This window comes from Notolepis coatsorum (genome assembly GCF_963971535.1).
Source record: "Notolepis coatsorum genome assembly, chromosome: 10".
NCBI classification, from domain to species: Eukaryota; Metazoa; Chordata; class Actinopteri; order Aulopiformes; family Paralepididae; genus Notolepis; species Notolepis coatsorum.
Genome location: NC_140174.1, coordinates 103,674,876 through 103,698,081, shown reverse-complemented (window position 1 = coordinate 103,698,081; position 23,206 = coordinate 103,674,876). Strand labels below are relative to the sequence as shown.

At 42.6% G+C, this 23,206-nt stretch overlaps 1 protein-coding gene across 1 annotated transcript in view; it reads left to right on the top strand.

Moving 5' to 3' along the window:
- trpm3 (transient receptor potential cation channel, subfamily M, member 3) overlaps window positions 1-19,477 on the top strand; it is a gene marked incomplete at both ends in the record, with an annotated part of 443,339 nt that extends 423,862 nt beyond the window's left edge. The window contains 4 exon segments of the mRNA XM_084323130.1: window positions 3-34; window positions 15,935-16,128; window positions 16,386-16,518; window positions 17,812-19,477. Coding sequence (XP_084179256.1) covers window positions 3-34; window positions 15,935-16,128; window positions 16,386-16,518; window positions 17,812-19,477 — 2,025 coding nt within the window.
- Window positions 19,478-23,206: the final 3,729 nt, after the last annotated feature.

Sequence of the window (23,206 nt, the reverse complement as noted above, 5' to 3'; positions counted from 1 at the left end):
AGGCCCCAGAGGACCTGGGATCGTTACAAATAAGGTAAACTTTTGGGGGTTTTATGCTAAATATTATGTTTTTTCTATGTATTATGCAGTCACTACCGAAACACTGGGTGTTTTGTAAAAAAAAATTAAGTATATTGAGTTATAAACTAAAATGTTATGATACTGATTGGTTAAATGTACGTTCAATTTCATCAATCATTAACTCTGAAATCAATATGATCAGTGTTATGCATTTTACAGAGAAAGATTGCTTTTAGATTTTGATCTAATTGTATCAATTGAACTTAGAAATTTGGTAAAAATGTAATTTTTATTGATTTAATTGTGAAAACCTTCAAGAATAATTTTCAAAAATACTCTTTAGAGAAGGGAAGGAAACACAATTGTAACATGTTAATATAATACCTTTTTACTATAGTGTATTACTATGTTTCGGTAGTGACCATTTTTGGGAGAGGAAAAACATTCAAAAAGATTCTGAAAATACAATATAAAAATTGCCGGTACTCTCACTATGTACTTTAGATATGGTACAATATATATTCGGACAAAGTTTTTGGAATAAATATTTCCAACCTGACTTTTCAACCAATTCGGTAGAATGGCCCATATATAACATGCAATGGATGGAAGCTCTACAATTGAGCAAATATAAGATCACAGTATAATTTTATATTCCAAATACCAGTATGCCTTACATACAGCACAGAGTGATATGGAATTATGGAATCTCAAGCCCTGCCCTCTTTTTTTGATCCTCTAGTCTGTTGCTTCCCTTGTCCGAGAGAAGCAACAGTTGTGATTGGAAGATCAAGAAAAGAGGGCGGGGCTTGAGATAGACATTGGAACCTAGAAAAAGCTCCCACTGACAAATGTTCTTAAAAAACCAACGACAAAAAACACCAGTAGCTTGAAAAAGTTAAATACGAGTAGCACTCAGTGGGTGTTGCAAGATAGAAGTTGAGAGGAGGTTCTCATATAAAGTATGTAGGAGTAGATGATGGCACACATGTACTGTCAGCAGGCGGAGACGGAAGAACAGCACGACATCACAATGTTGCCATAACAGGCGCAAGCTAGCTTTCCACGAGCCAACTAATAAAAGAATAAACAAATTAATAGATCATTATCTCCACCAGGCGGGCGCCCAATTTTCCACCGTCGACTAAAAACACAGTTCTTCAATCAATATGTCAATTAAAGAAAATTAAGAATCTTCTTTACTATTATGTACTATGCTACTATGTCTATACTACTATGCACTCAGAGTGTAGCACTCAAGTTTGACACTGCTAGACGAACAAATCCACTGACCCTTAGCTGCCAGAGGTGCACCCCTCCTGCTGACTTGTTGTACACAATTTGTAAGTTGCTTTGTATAAAAGTGTCAGCTACATGCCTAAATGTAAATATATGTACCTCAGCCTGATCCGGGCAAGTAGCCCAAAGAAGAAAAACAGGTGTGAGAAGGACACTGTGTAGATCTCCGGAGAATAAGTTGTTGCCTCAGGAACAGCACTTGTCAAGTAGATGAAACATCGATTAGGACAGAGTTACAGTATGTTCCGGGCAAGTCGCCCAAGGAAGACAAACAGGTGTTGAGAGGGACAACGTGTGGATATATCTCCAGAGAAAACCTTTTTTGTCCCAGAACAACTTCTGGAGTGGGTCAGACACAAGTGTCAAGTTAGCTAACATTAACATCTCCCGCCCTTTTTCTCTCCCACTCGCTCGCTTTCACCGTGTCAGTAACGGCAAACGTTATATAGGCTAACATTATGTTTAGGTTATAATGTACAGCTGATTCTCTTTCTTTCTCTCTCTCTGTCTCTTACACAGTAACATTAACGTTTGTGGCTAATATCTTTCACGTTATGTTCAGCCGCACTGGTTATGCTTCTAGGGGTATTTTGCTGCACATCATCATTTATGTTATTCCCATCACATTATAAAAGGCATGTAATGCAGCAAGGGTATTTGCAATTTTGCATCCCCTTTCATTCGTCCAACTTCCACAGTTCTGTCTATCTCCTTTCGGGTGCATTTTGGGCCCAGCTCAGATGACAATAAGCCTAGCCTACTGTTTAGATCATGGGCTACATGATATTCTAGTGGTAGTATGTCTGACTTATAGCTCACGAGTGTGTTTGGATGTTGGTTATTATAATTAATGATAATAGATGGTCTCTACATTTGTTAAATATCGTAGCCATATTTGTTTGCTCTGTGTGCGAGAGAGAGAGAGAGAGAGAGAGAGAGAGAGAGAGAGAGAGAGAGAGAGAGAGAGAGAGAGAGAGAGAAGCGTTAGCTGAGTGGCTGAGAGAGGGGAAATGGCTCCTGCATCCAGTGTTCGAATTATGTGGGGGTCTCTCAAAAAAAAAAAAAAAATATATATATATATATATATATATATTTTTTTTTAAACATAACATAAAATTAGACACACGAGCATTAACAGTAAATATCCAACGTAAATCACAGAACTATACATTCCATTTGAATCAATATAAATGTAGTTTACGAGATATATACCTAATACTTGCAATCCAATACAATACATATATATGCTCTTGCTCGCTCTTCCCCCCAGGACCTCCACTTGGATAATCCATCCATTTTCATTCGTTTCTACCAGGAATTACAATTCATATGCTAGCCTTTATTCTCTCCACCACCTTTTTTTTTTTTTTTTTTTTATCTTTTTCCCCCTCCATTTTCCTCCGATTTTTCTCCCATCCCAATGCTAGTCGTATGCCAATTCCCAGTCCCTTCCTGGTCGCTGCGCACTTATCCCCCACAGTCAGATCATCTGGGAGAGTGGAGGCTACCACGTGCTTCCTCCGACACACGTCCAGCCAATCACCGTTTCTTTTCACCTGGCAGCGCGGATTCTCATCGAGAGGGCGTAGCGTAGCGTGTGGGAGGACCACACTATCCCCCTCAAGTCCTATCCGCGCTTAGCAGGCGCCCCGACCGAACTGTAGGAGTCGCTGTTTACAACGACCCGGACCCACCCCGCCAGCTTCTCCCACCCTCTAATACAGCCAATTGTATTAGTGCAGACGGCCAGCCAAGCTGGTGACAACCCCGGAGCTCCAGCTCACAGCTCCGGGGTTGGTGACGAACGCAATCTCTGCTCGGCCACCTAACCGCCTCTCTCCACCACTTCTAACCAGATTGCAATGCTGGTTTCACTGACACCTAAAATTCTTGCTGTAGATATATCTAGATAAATCACATCGAGATAGGTAAGAACCCATACCTTCCGGCACATTTTATCCGGTTGAATCCATCGTGATGCTATCAGCTTTTTAGCTGCTGTGAGACCGGACAAAACTAGTCTCTTTAGCTGTATAGAGGTTGCAAACTGAGAAACATCATTCAACAGCAATACAGAGGGGTGTACAGGTATGTTCAGAAATAAAGATTCTGATAATTGCAGGGTCACTTCTTCCCAGAATATCTTAACAGGTGGGCAATCCCAATATGCATAAATGTACCCTCATCACCATTTGTACATAAGGAACATAGAGAATCTTGTCTAAGTCCCTTTCTGTTCAATCTTATAGGAGTCAGGTATGTCCTATGAATATAATTAAGATTAATTTGTTGATGATCCGGGTTGCGTGACGCAATTCGAACGTTTGCCCAGACTTCTTGCCAATCAAAATCTACTTCCAAGTCTGGTATATCCCTCCTCCAGACTGAGTCTAGGGGAAGGATTCCATACGAAGACGTTAGTAAGTGATGATAAAAGTCAGATACAAAGCCTCTCGATGTCTCTCTTTCATAGAAGAATTTGTGATATCTGTGGTGCACAATTGGTATCTTTAATGGGACTCCATGAGCCTTCAAACATTCCAATAACTGTGGGTAGAAATAATATGTGGAACTGGTGAGGTTAAATTTGTTACGTATATCTTGATAGCTACAAAAACCCTGTTTGTTGAAAACATCTCCCAATGTATGTATGCCCTGCTTTTCCCATTTGGGGTATCTGATATGTCGTTTTCCAATAAGGAGTGCATTGTTATTGAATAGGGGAGTATGGCTATGCCATTTATGTTGGTTAGAATATTTTTTCTGTGTTTCACGCCATATCCGAATGTGTAATAAGAGGGCCAAATTTCAATTCGCATTGCTTAATTGATAATATGGTGTATACTATGTCCTGCAGTCTATGTGGTGCTACTATATTTTCTTCTAAGTTTCTCCAGGATACAGATGCTTGGGAGTCAAACCAGGTTGTCAGTGGTCTTAAAGAGTACGCTTTAAAATAGTGGTAAAAGTCTGGAAATGCTAAACCTCTGTCGGCTTTGTTTCTCTGTGCGGTGGATCTTTTTATTCATGGAGGTTTGTTATTCCAAATAAATGTATATGCGGTGGAATGTAATTTTTTCCAGTAACCATCAGGAGGGGGTAACGGTAACATTGAGCTGATGAAGTTGATTCTAGGTAAAACATCCATCTTAACTATTGATACTCGGGCCTGTACTGAGTTTTTAAGTTTGGACCACCTGTCAAAGTCGTATTTGATCTTATCTTGGAATTTTGTGTAATTGTACTTCACCGTTTGGCATATAGTAGGGAATATTTCAACTCCTAGACATCTGAAGTGTTTTACCATTGGTATTCTTTCTGGAAGGAATATATTCTTTGCAGGGGCATTGAGTGGTAGGAAGGCCGACTTTGGCCAATTTATCCTAAATCCCGATAGATTGCCAAAATCATCAATCAACTTGAGAAGATGAGGCATTGAGGTGGTAGGGTTTTGCATGAACAATATTACGTTGTCCGCATATAAACTAATATGATGTTGTGTGCCCTTAATTGCGATTGGTTCTATGGATTGGGATTGTCTTATATACTGTGCTAAAGGCTCTAATGATAAAGCGAATAGTCCGGGACTAAGAGGGCAACCCTGTCTGGAGGAGCGCGATACAGGAAAGATTTCGGAGGTAATTTTACCTGTTGTAATCATGGCCGATGGGTCTTTGTATAATACTTTTATCATATCAATGAATCCGTTTCCTAACCCCATCCTTTCTAGTACTGCCCATAAATAAGACCATTCCAACCTATCAAAGGCTTTCATCGCATCCAAGGACAGCATCGCTATAGGTGGAGTGGCATCCTTGCTGGCATCTAGCACATGTAGTAACCGTCTTATATTATCCGTGATCAAGCGGCCTCTTATGAAGCCAGTCTGATCAGGATGAACTAAAGATGTCATATGCTTTTGAAGTCTGATGGCTAATACCTTGGAATACAGCTTGATATCGGTTCCGAGGAGGCTCAAGGGTCTATAACTACCGCAATCGGTGTGGTCTTTGTCTTTTTTAAGGAGGACTGTTATGAGTGCAATATTGTCTATCTTATGGAAATTCCCCTCCTTGATGGAGTATAAAATCATATTAAGTAATAGGGGTCCAATTACATCCCAGCATGAGAGGTACAATTCTGGAGGGATCCCATCCCTTCCAGGAGCCTTACCAATTTGCATTTCAGATATAGCCTCCCTAAGTTCATCTAGTGTGATGGGTGTTTCTAACTGTTTAGCGTCTTCCTCTGATAGTTTAGGTAGGTTAATTTGATTAAAATATATATCCATTTTGTTTTGATCGAAAGCCATTTCTGATTTGTACAAGTTGGAGTAAAACTCTTTGAATGTCTCGTACATTTTTTTGGGGTCTGTAACAAGTCCTTGCTGGGCCTTAATAGTAGGGATATCTGAAAAATTTCGCGTTGGCTCGTATCTTCATAGCTAGTAGGTGACTTGGTTTAGAACCCTGAAAGTAATAATGTTGTCTTGTGCTACGTATTTGAAATTCAGATTGTTGTCTTAAAATGGCGTTAATCTCTTTTTTTAACACATTAATTTGAGATTCCAATCGAACCGAGTAGTTGTATTGTAAAGAGGAAAATAACGATGAGTAAAGCGTTTCCAGCTCTGCCAGTTTTGAGCAACGATTCTTGCGTAGTTTGGAGGAAAAGGCCGCAGTGAAATCCTTGATAAATCCCTTTACCGACATCCATAATATTCTGGGGTCCTGTACCGATTCCGCATTCTCCAGCAGGAATTCAACAAGTGCTTCTTTGAATTGTGTAATGAATTCATTGTTTTTCAGCAATATCGAGTTAAATCGCCATCTTGGGGCTCGAGATGACAGTATACCAAATGATCCTTTTAGGAGTAAATAGCTGTGATCTGATTTTGGGTACCATTTCCACGTCATAGTTATCAAATAGTCTAGGGGATGCAAAAACATAATCTATTCTGGAGAATGTCTTGTGTCTTGTTTCAAGTTTCAAGTTTCAAGTTTCTTTAATAGTTGTCATACAGAAGTACAGAATACTTTTGTACAAAATGCTTCTTACTGTTGCGCTCCAGAGACTGTGCAAGACAAGATAAGTATGAAATAAAAACATAGTAAAATTAGAAGTAAAAAAAGAGGTCACAGTGTTCAGTTTAGACATATGTACAATGTTCGATGCAGAATAGACGTAGTTACCATACAATATACAATACTGTGCAGTGTACTAATATACAATACTATATAGTGCAAGGCAGAAATGGAGAAATGGGACGAGGTGCAATTTAGGTACAATTCACAGTAGGTGTACGAGTTGTAGTGCAAATCCTTTATCAATAAATATAAAGTGTAAGTGTGTTTGTGTGATCTAAAGTGTGGAGAGTGGGTGCTGCAGTGTGTTGTTTGTTTGAGTGAGTGTGTGCGTGTGGGTGTGTGTGCTGTGTGCATTTGATGGTTGTTGCATAGTGATTATTGTTCGTTTAGCGATTATTGTTCGTTTAGCAGCCTGATGGCCTGGGGATAGAAGCTTCTTCTGAGTCTTTCTGTGCTCGCCTTAAGACTCCGGTATCGCTTGCCTGACCGCAGCAGTTCAAAGAGGCAGTTGTTCGGGTGGCTCGAGTCCTTAATAATTCTCTTAGCCTTCCCCTTGCACTGCTTGATGTAAATGTTCTGGAGGGTGGGAAGCCCCCCTCCAATTGTGCGTTCGGCTGAACGTGTCACTCTTTGTAGTCTGCTACGGTCTTGTGCAGTGCTATTCCCAAACCAGGAGGTGATGTTGCCGGTCAGGATGCTCTCTATTGTACATGAGTAGAAGTTCCTAAGGATCTTCTGACTGACTTGGAACTTCCTTAGGCGCCTGAGGAAGTAGAGGCGTTGTCGTGCCTTCTTCACAACACTGTCAATGTGTGTGGTCCATGTCAAGTCCTCGGATATGTGGGCTCCGAGGTACTTGAAACTGTTCACTCTCTCAACCGGTGCCCCGTCGATGCTGAGGGGGCTGTAGTCCTTGACCCCCGACCTCCTGAAGTCCACAATCATCTCTTTTGTTTTGCTGACGTTCAGGGAGAGGCAGTTCTCCTGACACCACTGTGACAGGTTCTCTACCTCTTCCAGGTAGGCCCTTTCGTCGTTGGCAGAGATCAGGCCCACCACTACTGTGTCATCAGCAAATTTGATGATGGTGTTGTTGTTCCGCTGTGCTACGCAGTCATGTGTGTACAGGGAGTAGAGGAGGGGGCTCAGAACACAGCCCTGGGGGGCCCCTATGTTGAGCGTGATGGATGAGGAGGTGCAGTTGCCGGCTCTTACCACCTGGGGTCTGCCCGTCAGGAAGTCCAAGACCCACTGGCACAGGTCATAGTTCAAGCCCAGGTCCCTGAGCTTGGCTATGAGTTTGGAGGGGACTATGGTATTGAATGCTGAGCTGTAGTCGATGAACAGCATTCTCACATAGTTCCCCTGCCTCTTGTCCAGATGTGATGCTGCTGTGTGCAGCACATGGGCTATGGCGTCCTCCGTGGACCTGTTGGGGCGATATGCAAATTGCAGAGGGTCCAGGTTGATGGGGAGGGAGGAACAGATGTAGCCCTTCACTAGCTTCTCAAAGCACTTCATGGCTATGGAGGTGAGGGCTACAGGGCGGTAGTCGTTGAGGCAAGCGGGCGTAGATTTTTTGGGTACAGGGATGATGGTGGACTTCTTCAGACAGGTGGGGATGACAGCCTGTTCCAAGGACAGGTTGAAGATGTCAGTGAATACCGGGGCCAGTTGGTCGGCACAGACTTTTAGGACGCGGCCGGGGATGCCGTCCGGTCCTGCTGCCTTCCTGATATTCACTTTTTTAAAGATCCGTCTCACCTCATGCTCTGTTACCCTGAACACTGAGTCTCCATCAGCAGACCCCCCCCCCCCCCCCATTGCCGTGGTTTGTAGGCTGGTGTTGTTATTCACAGCCTCAAACCTCGCATAGAAGGAATTGAGATCATTTGCTAAGGAGATGTCACTGTTCAGTTTGAGGGGGGTTCCTTTGTAGTCTGTCATTGTTCTGAGGCCCTGCCACATGCCTCTAGAGTCAGCCTGTTCAAACTGAAGTTCAACTTTATCCCTGTAACGCCGTTTTGCCTCTATTACTGCTCTCCTGACGTTGTATCTTGCCATCTTGTGTTCTTCCATGTTGCCTGTCACCAGCCCGGTGTTGTATGCTGATGTGCGCACTTTCAGAGCCTCACGGACGGATTTGTCTACCCAGGGCTTTTGATTTGGGTAGATTTTAATTTTGGTGGAGGGGATTGTTTCTTCTACCTGAGTACAGACATAGTCAATCACCGTTTCGGTGTATTCGTTAATATTGGCTGTGTTATCACGGAATACACTCCAGTCTGTACTTCCCAGTACAGCTTGGAGTGACTCCTCTGACGTCACGGCCCAACGCTTAACCTCTCGCGAGACCACCGGCGTTCGCTTGAGACTTTGTTTGTACTTTGGCAAAAGAAATATTGCAGCGTGATCGCTTTTACCGAATGGACTAAGAGCCTGTGACTTGTACCCATTCTTAAATTGCGAGTATACATGGTCTAATATGTTCTCGCCTCTGGTGGGACAGGTCACATGCTGATAGAAATTCGGCAGCACCTTTTTAAGACGCGCGCTGTTAAAATCACCCAGAACCAAAATGGCGGCGTCAACATTAGCTGCCTGGAGTTTGTTTACCTCGTCGTGAAGTTTTGAAAGTGCGACCCCAGTGTTCGCGTGTGGTGGAATGTACACTCCGATGAGGATGATGGACGTTAACTCTCTTGGGAGGAAGAAGGGTCGACATTTTATCGTGATAAACTCCAGGTCTGGGGAGCAGTGGTTAGACAGTTCCTTTGTGTTGCCTAAATCGCACCACTCCTTGTTTATCATGAAGGCAATGCCGCCTCCTCTCGTCTTTAGTGACTCTTCTGCTGTCCGGTCCTTGCGGAGAACGAAGAAGTGGTCTGCCGGTTCTATTGCGTGATTCGGGACATCTGGACTCAGCCAAGTTTCTGTGAAACAGAGGACGTTACAATCCCGAATGTCCCTCTGGAATTGGATCCGTGCTCTGATGTCATCCAGTTTATTTCCTATCGATTGCACATTGGCCAACAATATGCTGGGCAATGTGGTTCTGTGTCGTTTGGACCTCAGTCTGTTTCGGACCCCCGCTCTCTTTCCACGTCTTCGTGGCGGTTTCTCCTCCTGGTCTTGGCCATGATAACAAAGGATCTCGGCGGGCCATTTCTGCTGTTCAGCGATCCGATCCAGAGAGCAATCCAAACGGTAAGTTTTCCTTAATCCAATGTCAATGATTGACTGACGGTCATACACATATAATGCACCAACAGTTGGTGCAAATAAAACTCCTAATACTATAAAAATTAACAAAAGAAAGCACAGTCTCGACGGAGCGATCAGAAAGGCAGCCATCAGAGCAGCGCCAGTTAATCAGATCGACAAGAGTACTCTCGGGCCGTTGGGTTGAGTGATCGCCATAGGTCATTTACACCTGTATTCTTGGACCAATCCTTTAGTGCATTAGATGCATGTTTCTGATCATTGGAAATGGTGGGATAAGATTTATCCATCCCGGGATCCCAAATGGCATTAAAATCCGCACCAATTATAAATGAGTATTCAGGAAGGTTTAACATTGTTCTGGTGAGTGTAGATTTGGGGCATATGCCGCTACCAACGCTATTTTTCTGTTACTGTATACAATTTTAGCTATGGTTATCCGACCATCTATATCAGACCATACGTCCTGCAATTCAATATTCAACTTCCGTTTCGCGACCATAGCAACTCCACGGGATCTCGTTCCAAAAGAAGAGTGGCTAATGTTATGATATATGTTGTCCGCTAGCTTTACTTTGGCATCCACTAAAAGGTGCGTTTCGCTTAAAAGAGCCACATCAACCTGTTTGTTTTTCATCAGTGTAAGCACGCTTTTGCGCTTATGTTGTTTGTTTATTCAAACTAGCCATAATCTATACAAGTTGTTGTGTACTTGTTTGTAATTCGTCTGGAGTACGAATTCACAATGGATATATATCCAATAATTGAGGTCCTGTTGAGAGCCGAGCTTAAAAACATACATATATACATATAATCCCCTGAACCCCCCTCCCTTAAAGAGCCGTACAAGGTACCTGTGTTCATTTGACACCCCCTTCGCGCACAACTCCACCCTCCCTTATATGACCAGGTAGCCCAGAATGAGCCATTTATCCTTAACTTTCCTATGCAAATTGCCATAGGATCTAAAACTTTTAATTCTACCTTAATAGAATGTCACCCGTGGCCTAGCCACTCTCCCGTTAATGTAATAAACTAAAAATGAAAGATATGCCTCAATTATTATATTCATTTAAACCTTCTACTAACATGTATAGGTTAAAACATATCAAAGACAAAAAAAAGGGAAGCTGTTTAGAACTAGATTATAGAAATCCCAAAAATTTGAGAACAACTGCATACATTTTTTAAATAACTTTGCCAAGCTTACACATCTAGATGAAAAGGAGGTTTTTAAATACGTGTACGCAGTTCGTCCCTCGACATGGGCAGTAATCCGCTATGAAGGTTGTTGTTCTTCCAGATCTGGTTCATGTGCAGGTCACATACCGATGTTATTGTTCCAGGGCATTCATTGAAAAAGTCCAGTGTATTCCAGAATGTTAGCAACCTATCATGACTTGCAAAAAGCTGTTATTTATGTTCCAGGGCATTCTTCATGCCATAGAGTAATATCATTCCAGTATATTCCAGTATATTCCAATATGACACAGAGCGTTGAAAAAATCCAGAATATTCCAAAATGTCAACAACAAATCATGACCTGCACAAAACCATAAATCTAACGGGCCCAAACAGCAAACCTTTATATAAATATAGTGTCTAGCGTCTTGTATTAAACTATTACTACATCAATGTTGTCAAAGCTTGTTTGATGCCGTTTTTGATGTCCGAGTTATAACAAAGTTATTCAACGAAGATAAAAAAAAAATATGAATACAGTTATCCTCCACGTTGTGGTTTCTTCATGTACGCTTCGGCCTCTTCAGGCGAATGGAGAAAGAACCTTTTTCCACTTCCATCCATGATGGAAAGGTTCACTGGGTAGCGTAGGGTAGGACGGAGATTTTTCTCAAAGAGCTGAGACATCACAACCTTGTAACGGGCTCGTAGGGTTATAGCTTCCCGGCACATATCCTCGTAGAAAAACACTTGTTTCCCGTTGTGTAGCAGTTTTCCCCACTTCTTTCTTGCCTCCCTGATAATCGTATCTCTTATTCCAGTTTTACGCATGCTAGCAATAATCACCCTCGCTTTATTGCTGTTGTAATCTCGGGTGCCAATTCTGTAGCGTTGATCCACTGTCGGCGTTGTAGAGAGGATATCTGGGCCTAGAATTCCAGCTAACACTGTCGCGAACGAGTCTTCTGTGCAGTCGACTGATTCATCCAACCCCACTATACGGATATTAAATCTACGGGAGTGACGTTCGATTTCGAACGTTATCTTCAAAAGTTTCTTATCAGCCTCTTCCATCTTCTCCCCTAGTTCCACGATACCGTCATGAAGAGCCTTATCTCCCTCAGCGATTTTTAGTGTGTGTTCGACCAAGGTGGTTTCAACTACAATAATGCGTTCGGTCAGTACAGCAGCCGCTGCTTTAAAATCTTCGAATTTGGCTTCGATAGATTCTTTGAAAGCGTCCGCCTTAACGTCAGCCTTAACAACCATATCGTCAAGCTTATCAACCTTCTCGGTTAAGATCTTTATCAGCTTAGCCAGAGACTCGAAATCGGGTGATGTATACTCCATATCTGTATCGGGTGAGGTAGCGGGAGCGGTGGAAGAGATGACATTCTTCTCGAGTTCGCCTGCCCGTACCCGCACCGAGCGTGTCTCCACAGGCGAAGTTTCTACCGTTAGGTTGTCTGCTCCGTGTTTCTTTCCAGGGTCTTTCTGGTCTTTCTTTGATGCCATCTTGTTTCTTTCTGTCGATATAGTTAGTAGAAGATCTTAGTTAATATATACGTCGAGGTTTAAACACATTGGTGTTGTAAAAAGTGGATTTTGAAGCAAAAATAAACTTAACGGGAGCGGAGCTCTGGCCGACGTGACTGCTACATGCTGAAGTCAAACCGGAAGTCGTATATATATTTTTTATTAGTATTATTTATGTTACCTAAATAAATTGTTAATAGATCATATTTTTCTTTTCAGTTTTTAAAATAACCAAATGTTAATTATTGGAATAGGCTGCGTTTCACCTCCAAGCCACTATGCGTCGCCCATGAGCGTGTCTAATGCTACTCCAACCCATTTGGTGAAGAAGAAGCAGCAAGCTTAACGTGATGTTCCTGGTCCTCATGTCCTGCAACTGTGACTCAAGTAAAAAGTAGGGATCTCCGATATTATCGGCCTACCGATATTATCGGCCGATATCGGCATTAAAATGTGATATCGGAAAATATCGGTATCGGTTTTCAAAAAAATATATATATATATTTTTACATTTCTATAACCTTTATTTACCCAGGCAAGCAAGTAAGAACAAATTCTGATTTTATTTATTGTCAAAAGTATGCATAATGTTGTGTTAATTCCACAACAAGAGATATGTAATGTTAATTACCTGAAATTATTCCATTTTTTGGGGGGGGAAACCCTAGATATATCGGTATCGGTTGATATCGGTTGATATCGGTTGATATCGGTATCGGAAATTAAGAGTTGGACAATATCGGTATATCGGTATCGGTAAAAAAGCCAATATCGAGCATCCCTAGTAAAAAGTAAACAGTACACCACATGCCGCTGAAAAAAAGGCTTAACCCGCCACAAGGCTGGACAGCTTCGTCTTTATAAAAAGGCCAAAGACTAATGCTGTTAGCACAGCAGCTAGCAGCACTACTGAAGTTGACACTGCTAGTAGTGTTAGCCACTGCCAGACCCGAGTCTCCACTAGACCTGGCTGCTGCTCAACCACCACAATGCTGGGGACCGAGTCAGTGGACCTTATGGAAAACTAAATACAGCTGGTTATTTGCTAAGGAGGTAAATGGAGGTAAATGCTGCTGTTAAGTGCCATACAACTATTTATTTTCCATTCGATTTTTTTGTTAGTTTTTGATTTATAAGTGCAGAGACAAATACATGTTCATTCAAGTTCATAAATTTGGTCTAATTTTTCAAATTAAATTGTTGTATTTTATCAGATGCAAATAAGTAAATATGGCATTATATATCAGAGGTGAGTAAGAAAATGAACAAATATTGATGGTTAAGAATGAGACTGAATAATGACATGACAATAGTCTAATGATTAGACTGTTGTGTGATGTGATTGATTGATTGATTGAAAACTGTAACGGATTGCAGAATGGGCACAATACAGTACGGCTCAATACACACTATTGTTAACCCATTCTCCGCCAATCTCGTGTTAAGGCGGGTTTCTCCGCCATGCGGTGTCTGCCAAAGGCGTGTTTGAGATCAATATTTCATATTTTCAATATTTCACCCACGGAGTCTTGGCTGATGCTGTCTGAGCCAGCACAACTCTGCAACGCTTCAATACTGCCACCTGGTGGCCAATCGGCGAGTTGCCAAACCGGAAGTGCCCGTTGGAGCTCGGTACGTCCCCTAATTTCGTCCGGCCACTCGTTTATCATCCCGGGGCTCAATACAGACACTGTGGATATGGATCTTTGCCATAACTCAATAATCAACATGATTTGGACGTGTATTAGTAATATACAAACCGGAAATGGATCGCATCGATCAACATCACATAATTGGGATCTGTTTGCTCCACTCTCATCGCCCAACGCTACGAGGAGACTGATGTGAGTTTCAGCGTTTTTCTTTATCATTTTCAATACAAACTGCTCTGATCAATATATCACCCATACTACATAAATCATTTAACGTCGGCCATTGAATTATAAATGACCCCCCCCCCCCCCCTCCGTTCACCCGCAGATGATCAGTCATGACGTTTAGGACCATGTACAGTTGACATTTTTAATATAGCATGGATTGGTATCAAACTGCATTTGATAATCTAATATATGCATTTATGCCTATATCTCACGTTCTATGAAATACTGCAGAAAACGATAAAAACATATTTATACTCTAGACGGTATTTTAGTATGAATGTGTGAATAAAAAAGTAAAACGTTCCTACATCCTGAACGATAGATAATTGATGTTGAATGGGCCATAGTAATGTCAATTTAGCAATACAATTTAAAAAGTTATAGCCCTGCAAAGAAGGTGAACATCTCCATAGACAAATAGAGCTGGCAGAGGATGGTTTAGGATGATCAAAGTGGTGGCAGAGAATGGGTTAAGGGGATGCAGACCAGAGAAAGACTTTCGTCTTGTTTACATCAGGGTCCCCCATTTTCGATTCATAATGACATTTATGACATACACAACATACAGATATACAGATATATATCATGACATTTATGACGTACCGTAATTCCTCTAATAGTAACCCCGGCTTGTATTTGTTTCAACTGTAGCGGGTACCAGGCTTGTATTAGGAGGAGGCCTGTATAAGAGGGAGGCCTATATTTCAAATTTTCAAACGGATCATAATGAATAAATCAACATTTTGTGTCAGTTTGAACCCAGTAAAATGTACTGGGTTCATTTATTGAAACCAAGTACTGTATGAAATAGTAAACAGTGCAATTACAGGTGGTCACTGGTCATTTCAACGTTTTCAAAGTGAAATCAAGTAACTTTACCTTAGCAGCTCAGTATGCAGCTCAGTATATTAGTAACCCGGCTTGTATTAGGAGGCCGGCTTATAATTGCTTAGCTCAAGAGCGCACCCGGCCATTAATAGAGACCCGGCTTGTATTTGAGACCCGGTTACTATTAGAGGAATTACGGTACATGACATACAGATATACAGTACTGTTACATTTGTGACATACAAGATATGCAAATATACAGTACTGTTAAACAGAGATCCTAACAGAAAATATATACATACGAGGGGGAGGAAACTGTACAATAGGAGGGGGTGGGTGGGTGTGTGGGAGGGGGGGTTTGGACATTTACGGGGGCCAGTTTCATTAGTCTAATACTCGAATATGACTTCGAAAACGGCCACAATTTCAGGAAAAAAATATTCAGGTGGCCCCCATAGCTCTCAGGTGATAACTCGAACCCTGCCTGCATCTCCCAGGTTTGTTGAACTACTTGTATGCTATTTGTGTCCACTGCGCGATGTCCAAAGGATGAGGCACATTGAACAAACTGTCTGCCTGCCGCCTGGTGGGGATTTATAATAATAATAATAATTTTCTTATTTTATATAGCGCCTTTCAAAAGACCCAAGGTCACTTTACATAGGGGGGGGGGAATAACAAAGTAACAAACATAGTGGACAGACACAACATACAAAGTGAGAATGTTTTTTCTAGTTCAATTATGAGTCAAGTAACAAATGTACAGGATACCGTTTGCTGTTCATGGTGAGTCTGTTAACACATAGTATTCAATGGATTTAATGTTTCCTATCTGACCTGACTGATCCCGTATCCGTTTGTGGTATTCTGTCATCCTAGCAACACCTTCTTTGAGGTGAAGTCCATCTCCAACCAGGTATGGAAGTTCCAGCGCTACCAGCTGATCATGACCTACTACGAGCGCCCTGTCCTTCCTCCACCACTCATCATCATCAGTCACATGACCATGGTCCTCAAGCACCTCTGCTGTCGCTGGCGCAAGCATGACGATGACGAGAGGGACTATGGACTGAGTGAGTGGCTGAACGACAGACAGACAGACAGACAGAAATGTGTGCAGTTTTCAGCGTCCATCTATCAAAAGGCATGGCGTTTTGTTATATCAAAAGAACACATATGGAATGATGATGACATGATGATGACATGCTGATGAATGATGATGATGATGATGACAGGCTATGGGCTATGGGCACGACGAAACATCAAAGAAATCAGATGCGAAAGGCCCTACCTCGTTGTTAATCTCACCCGTGGACCATTTCCTCCACAGAGCTGTTCATCACGGAGGACGAGCTGAAGAAGGTGCATGACTTTGAGGAGCAGTGTATCGAGGAGTATTTCAGGGAGAAGGACGACCGCTTCAACTCCTCCAACGACGAGCGGATCAGAGTCACCTCTGAGAGGTTGGATGTGGCAACAAAAACATCTCACGTCCACCGTTTTAAATATCACACGTTAAAATCTTTGCTAAACCATCCTACACCCACGTAATTAGTTAGCCCAGTCCTGCGTGACACCACATTCTAATGTTTTTTTTTTTTATCCACTTTTTCTCCCACTTTCTATATTTTTCTCCCATCCCAATTTCGTATCATCCAATTCAACCCTCCCCTGTCACGGACGCTGTTTCTTGCCTCCCACAAGCCGGCTGCAATGTGGACTAAGTCATACATAGCACAAGTCCCCTCCGGTACTTGAGGTAACAGCAGTCGCATCTTTTCACCTGCGCAGCTCGATCTCTCAGTGGCGAGGAGTAACGCGTGGGAGGCTCACGCTGCCCCCGACACTTCCTGATTCCACTGCGCAGGCGCACCAACTGACCTGTAGGAGTCGCTGTCCACAACGCCCGATCCCCACCCATCAGTTTCCCACCCCCTAATACGGCCAATGTGTATTAGTATGAACGACCAGCTAAACTGAAAGCAATGTGGAGCGCTGGGCTCGAACAGGCAAGCCCAGCGTCTCCGTCATTCGTGGTGAGCGCCTTGCTCACTACGCCACATAGCCGCCTACCACATTCTAATGTTATAGTGTTCATTAATAGTCCTATCTCAAACCTGCCCTCTTTTCTTGATTAAAGGTGGGTTTGAGATAGGTCAATTAGTATAGTACAAGAGACACAGAGGGAGGATTCTGATCGCCTACCGTTCTCCCCTTCTGTCTTTGCAACACTACTCCTCCTCTCTTAAGTAAGAAAAGTAAGAACCAATGTAAAAGCTAGATGTGTTTAAGTTTTGGGAGTTAAACTATGGAATAGCCTTAGTGACAGGTTGAAGTTGTGTACTTCTCAGGGGAGATTTAAAAAAGCCTTAAAAAGTTAAATAATTCAGTACAGTTTGGAGTAAAACATCAAACATTTGTTTTTTCAAAAAATATGTCTTGCAGCATATTTTAAGTTTTTTTTTTATATTAAAATATATTTAGTTTTTAAGAATTGTAAAGGATGGGCAAAAATAAGCATACATGCTTCAGCCTATTCCTTTTTTCGTCATTGAGTTTGGATTTTTTTGTGTGAGCTTACTTTGAATATGTACATTTGTGATTTCTTTTTCTTTTTGTAAGTCCACACAAGTGTGTTTTTGATTTCTTGTAAACAAAGACAGAAAATAAACTATTCATTCATTCATTCATTCATTAATTCATTATTCCCTCCTACACTCCTCCTCTCTTCCCTCCCCCTCTCTTCCCTCCCCCAGGGTGGAGAACATGGCCATGCGGCTGGAGGAGGTCAACGAGAGGGAGCACTTCATGAAGGCGTCGCTGCAGACCGTCGACATCCGCATGGCCCAGATGGAGGAGCTGATCGGGAGGATCGCCGTGGCGCTGGAGCGCGTGACGGGCGTGGAGCGGGGCGAGGTCAACAAGGCCCGTTCCCGCACCTCGTCCGACTGCACGGACTCCGCGTACGTCCTCCGCCAGGGGGAGTGTCCGGATGCGGCGTACATCCTCCGACAGAGCAGCTTCAACAGCACCGACGGCTACCGCCTGCAGGAGGCGCTAGAGACGGGAGCGGAGGGCTCCATGTCCCCTCCCTCTCCCACCAGCATGGCCGCACGTACACGGAGCCACTCCTTCTACGTTGGAGGAGGAGGAGGAGGTCGCAGCGGTGAGCGGGCGAGCGGATCCGAACGAGCCGAGAGCTTCTTCAAAGAGCGCTCTCTCAGTCTCCACCGAGCCAACAGCTCGCAGTCAGTGGCCTCAGCCGCCGCCGCCAAGGAGTCTAAGCCCCTCCCCTTGGCGACGCTGTCGGTCTCCCATCAGTACCGCCCATCATCATGCATCGACATCTACGTCTCCACGACGGAGGAGGTGGCGCCTTCCGAGGTCTTCTTGGATCCTCTCCGGGTGGCTCCGCCCCTCCGGAGAGACTCCTCCCTCCACTCTGAGATCATGGAGGCGGTGCTGTTGGGAGGCCGGGACTACTGCAACGCTGCCACTAGTGGCCTGGGCGATAGACACTCGGAGGGCGGCGCGGGCAGCGGCGCGGGCAGCGGCGCGGGCAGCAGCGGGACAGGCGGAGGAGGCACAGGTGGTGTTCTGTTTGAGGACAGCGCGGCAGCCGATCTGTCATTGTGCTCCGCTAATCTTTTACAAGACACCAGCCCGGCTCCCTGGGACATGGATCCATCACCTCCGCCCTCCGCAGGGTTGCTGGAGCGCTCGAAGAGCAGCCGCTTCCTCTCCGCCACGGGCGGGGGCTTCCTGGACGAGCCTTCTTCTCTAGTGAAGTCCCACAGTCTCATGTTCACGCCGAGAGCCTGCTACGGCGGGATGGGGGCAGGCATACAGGTGAAAGCGTCGGAGTACACCAGCATCACCGACTGCATCGACACGCGCTGCGTCTCCACTCCATACACCCCCGCGGAGCGCTCGCATTCCCCGGGGGTGTCCACAGCCTTCACCTTCGACAAGCCGCTGGACATGGCGGCCTCTCACCCGGAGAGGGAGGCGGAGCTCAGCCACACAGAGTCTGACCCAGAGGACCCCGAGGACCTGGTTCCGGCCCCAGAAACCCCTCGTCTGGGGGGCCTGGGAGGGCCCAGTGGGGGCCCTCTCTGCTCCCCCTTTTCCAAAATGGAGCGAGCTAACAGCTGTTCCTCAGACGACTCCCACCTTTCGCTCACCCTGGCCCCTCCGCACAGGAAGAGCCTATCGGTGAGTGAGAGGATGGAGAGGGGAGCGGGGCCGGGGGCAGACAGGGGGCCTGGGCCAGGGGGGCAGGGTTTGGGGGTTACCAGAAACCCCTTCCTCAGGAGCAAGTCTGGGGCACGACCTGAAGCAGCCAAGACTGACAGCCTCTCCATGAGGAAGCTGGCTACTCCATCAGCGTTTCGCAGCTTTGACAGACACAATTATACGTGACAACGAGGACATTGATCAGCACACAGAGGCTCTACACATTCATAGGACCGGGGGAGAAAAGTAAAAAGGGCAAAATGGCAAAGGTGACAGGGAGCAGGGAGCAGGGTGAAGTTGCCATTAGATGCTGACCCGGGATCAGTTGCACTATTTCCTTACTTATGGTTAAGGTTAGGAAACGAGGGGACAGGGTAGCTGATCCATAGTCAGTGGTCGAAGGGCAACTTCACCCCAGAGCCCGACGGGGGAATGGGGTGGGAGATAGAGGTCCTACTGTACACCAGTCAAGACAAAGAGCTATGAATCTAGGCTAGTTATTACCTCCTCTTGTAGCTAAGTAACTCTCAATGGGGTGTTATGGCAATGGAAGGTCTTCCATCCATCACCTTTTATGTCAAGTAGACATTCTGTCACTGTGTTACATCACATATCAATCACCACGCTAGTCAAGAGAACGTACAGTATATCGTAGCTACCTTATTTGATAGGAACCGTTTAGTCACGGACAGAGGAAGTTGAGGCAGGAAGTTGTAAAAGAAAAAAGAAAGAAAAAGAAAAAAAGGAAAATCACACAGCTATCCCATAGTGTCCCAAGATGGAGGTCAGCATTGTCACAAAACAACCTTCGTTTTCTTTCACTTCTCCTCTTCTCACGTTCCTTATGTTCTAATTATGTGGGAAATTATTCGTAAATCAGTATTGGAAGAATAGATTTGATTTGGACAAATTTGCCCACAATTAATGCAGTACACATTTCAAATGCATTTGAAACATATATTTATTTTGTTCTGTAGAGGGAACATCAAAGTTTGTTTTATTTTGGGTGGGGGGTGATTTTCAAGAAATATAGCCGTTTTTTTTGTTGTCTAATACTATACGACAAGGGCTCGGTGAGTAAAATTAGCCAGTTCTTTTTACGGCATCCAGAAAACACTGTCTTACTTTGGTTTGATTTTTTTCTACAACAAGAAAAGTATTTAAAATATGTAGTTTACATAATTTGCTGACAGAATGGTTTCAGGGGAAAAGGGAGTCCCAACAGTGCTGGCCCACACCAGGTTTGCCTGTACACCAGTCAATATAACATTATTATTATTATTATTATTATTATTATTATTATTATTATTATTATTATTATTATTATTATTATTATTATTATTATTATTATTATTATTATTATTATTATTATTATTATTATTATTATTATTATTATTATTATTATTATTATTATTATTATTATTATTATTATTATTATTATTATTATTATTATTATGTCTCCATTCAGTCACACAACTAATACAATCTGCAGTAACTGAAAGAGTGGATTAAAACCGATTGGAAACGTGTGACACCCGGGATGAAGTCAGCGAGGGTCTATATTATAGTGTATGAGTCTAGCTGCTGTTGGCCAAAGCCCTCGTAACTCCAATTTAAATACTTTTCATGAATTGAAAGCCGACAGACATGCAGGCTGTCTATGAGCAAGTTTCACCCAAGCCTAGCGCCCGTTAAACCCCACGGAAATGTAGTTTAACTTCATAAATACACAGCTGTGTCAATGTGAACATTTTATTGTATCATGTTTTCAACCGACGGAAACCACACAATTCAATTTTCAATTCAATTCAAACTTTAATACAGACGCATGGTCCAGATAATTTTGTTTTATAAAAAATAAAATTACACACAACAGGCAAGAATAACATCACTTAAAATACACATCAACGTCCCACAAATACACACTCTGCTTTAAGTCTCGTGCTTGGTGCAGAAGAGTATAAACTCAATGCATTCATAATATCTGGAACGTGAAATGAGGGCAGTCGAATCTTTGAGGACCAATGCATCAGGAGGTAACATGAAGGACGATTGCAAAAGAAAAACACACATGCACACATATACACAGGCATACATGCACACATACATACATACACACACAGAGATACAGGTTGTGCAAATTCATATACTGTAGTGTACATCCATGATCCCTCCCTATACACACTCACACACAAAGGCTGGTACCGAGAGATAACAAAAGCAATCTCAACTTTATTCCAATCACCTTCAACAAGTACAATCTCCTAGTCACAGGAGGGCGCTGTTGGCCTGTTTGAGAAGTAAACCCTACTATGTGAATCTTCTTTGCCACTAATGATTCTAGTATATTGATCTCAATATTAGTATGTATACCAGACACTAGTCCTCTTTAGTACTAGTTCTCTTCTAGCTTCACTACTTCTGTATGTTTGTGGCATTCCATTTCCAAGGGTGTGACACTAGCCTCAGACCACCAGATCCGTCCTTCTATTTCTTATTTCTCATCCATTTCCTCATCTTCTTTTATTTTCATTAATACGATGTCAGGCGAGAGATAGGATGATAAGGCTTAATGCAGACACGTCTGACACACTTAATTCATTACCAATCATGTGCATTTTTAAGAGTTTCAAAAAAGACAAAAAAAAAAGGGAATGGAGAATATTTTTGAGTTCCAAAAACGAAAAAGAGCTATTTTAACATTTTAAACTTGAAAATAGTCTAGTGCTGTGAAGTATATGCATTGTAGTTAAATCTGAGCTATATGGAAGAAATGCATTTTAAGGGACAGGAAGAGGCTCATCTTTTTGGGTTGTTTATCAAGAGCCCGAAAACCCAACTGGTGTTTTAAAAAATCTCTTTATTTATTTATTATCACAGATGAAAAAGTCTGAAAGGAATGGGATGTCCTTCTGCGATAGCTTTGTAAAACATTTAAGAAATTTTTTTAGAAAAAAGAAAAAAAATTATATTATAATAGTAACGATAATAAGATGGGTGAAATCAACACAACGGATTCTTAAATTAATTCTTTTTTTATGTTTGTGTTTTATATTTGATCACTACTACGATTCAATTTAATCATATTGCATTTATTTTGAGATTGATTCTATTTATTGACATATTTTCTTGCTTATCATGGAAAATCGAATGCCTGTTTGAATTACTAAATGAATATTTATATCTTCTCAGTGCTATTTTTGTCTAATTTTAAATATTTTCTAATTAAGCTTTTAAATTGAATAAAAAGTGACACCTATAAGCACTAAATACCGATGTATTATATTATTTACTAAATATATAGAATTGTCAAATCTATTGTACATTTCAATCATATATATATAAAAAGAAAAACTATTTAATAATTTTTATTGTATGTTTTATCCAGCAGCTGTCATGAAGAATTTTCTAATGTAAAGTTGACATGACACTACAAAGCTGCAGGCATTACCAAACATAGGGTGCCTTTCAGGCATGAATGGAGTACATGAGGTCCGTGGGTCAAAACATCTGTGAAACCACATTTTTCATTCTCCTTCTTTGTTGAACTCAAAATAAAAACACACATTTCAGTGATTATTCTCACGAGATGTTGTATACAAACACACACACAAACACACACACTCATGGACCTTTGTATTCTCTTATTAATATAGTTAGCATACACATTGAGAGCCAGGATGTTCTTCTATGTTAGATTACGGTAGTTAGGAAATGTTATCATCCCCTTATGAGGACTTTCATTTGTATCTACATACTTGGCACACCACAGACACTCTTCCAAACAGAGTGTTCTCAGAGTGGTGGAAGGAGGGGGGGTGTGGTTTCATAGCTGAAAACAAAAACAAACCCACATCTTGCACAAGACGCTGAGCGGCCAAGCGTGAGGGAAGAATGAGGGTGGCGGTTCTCCCT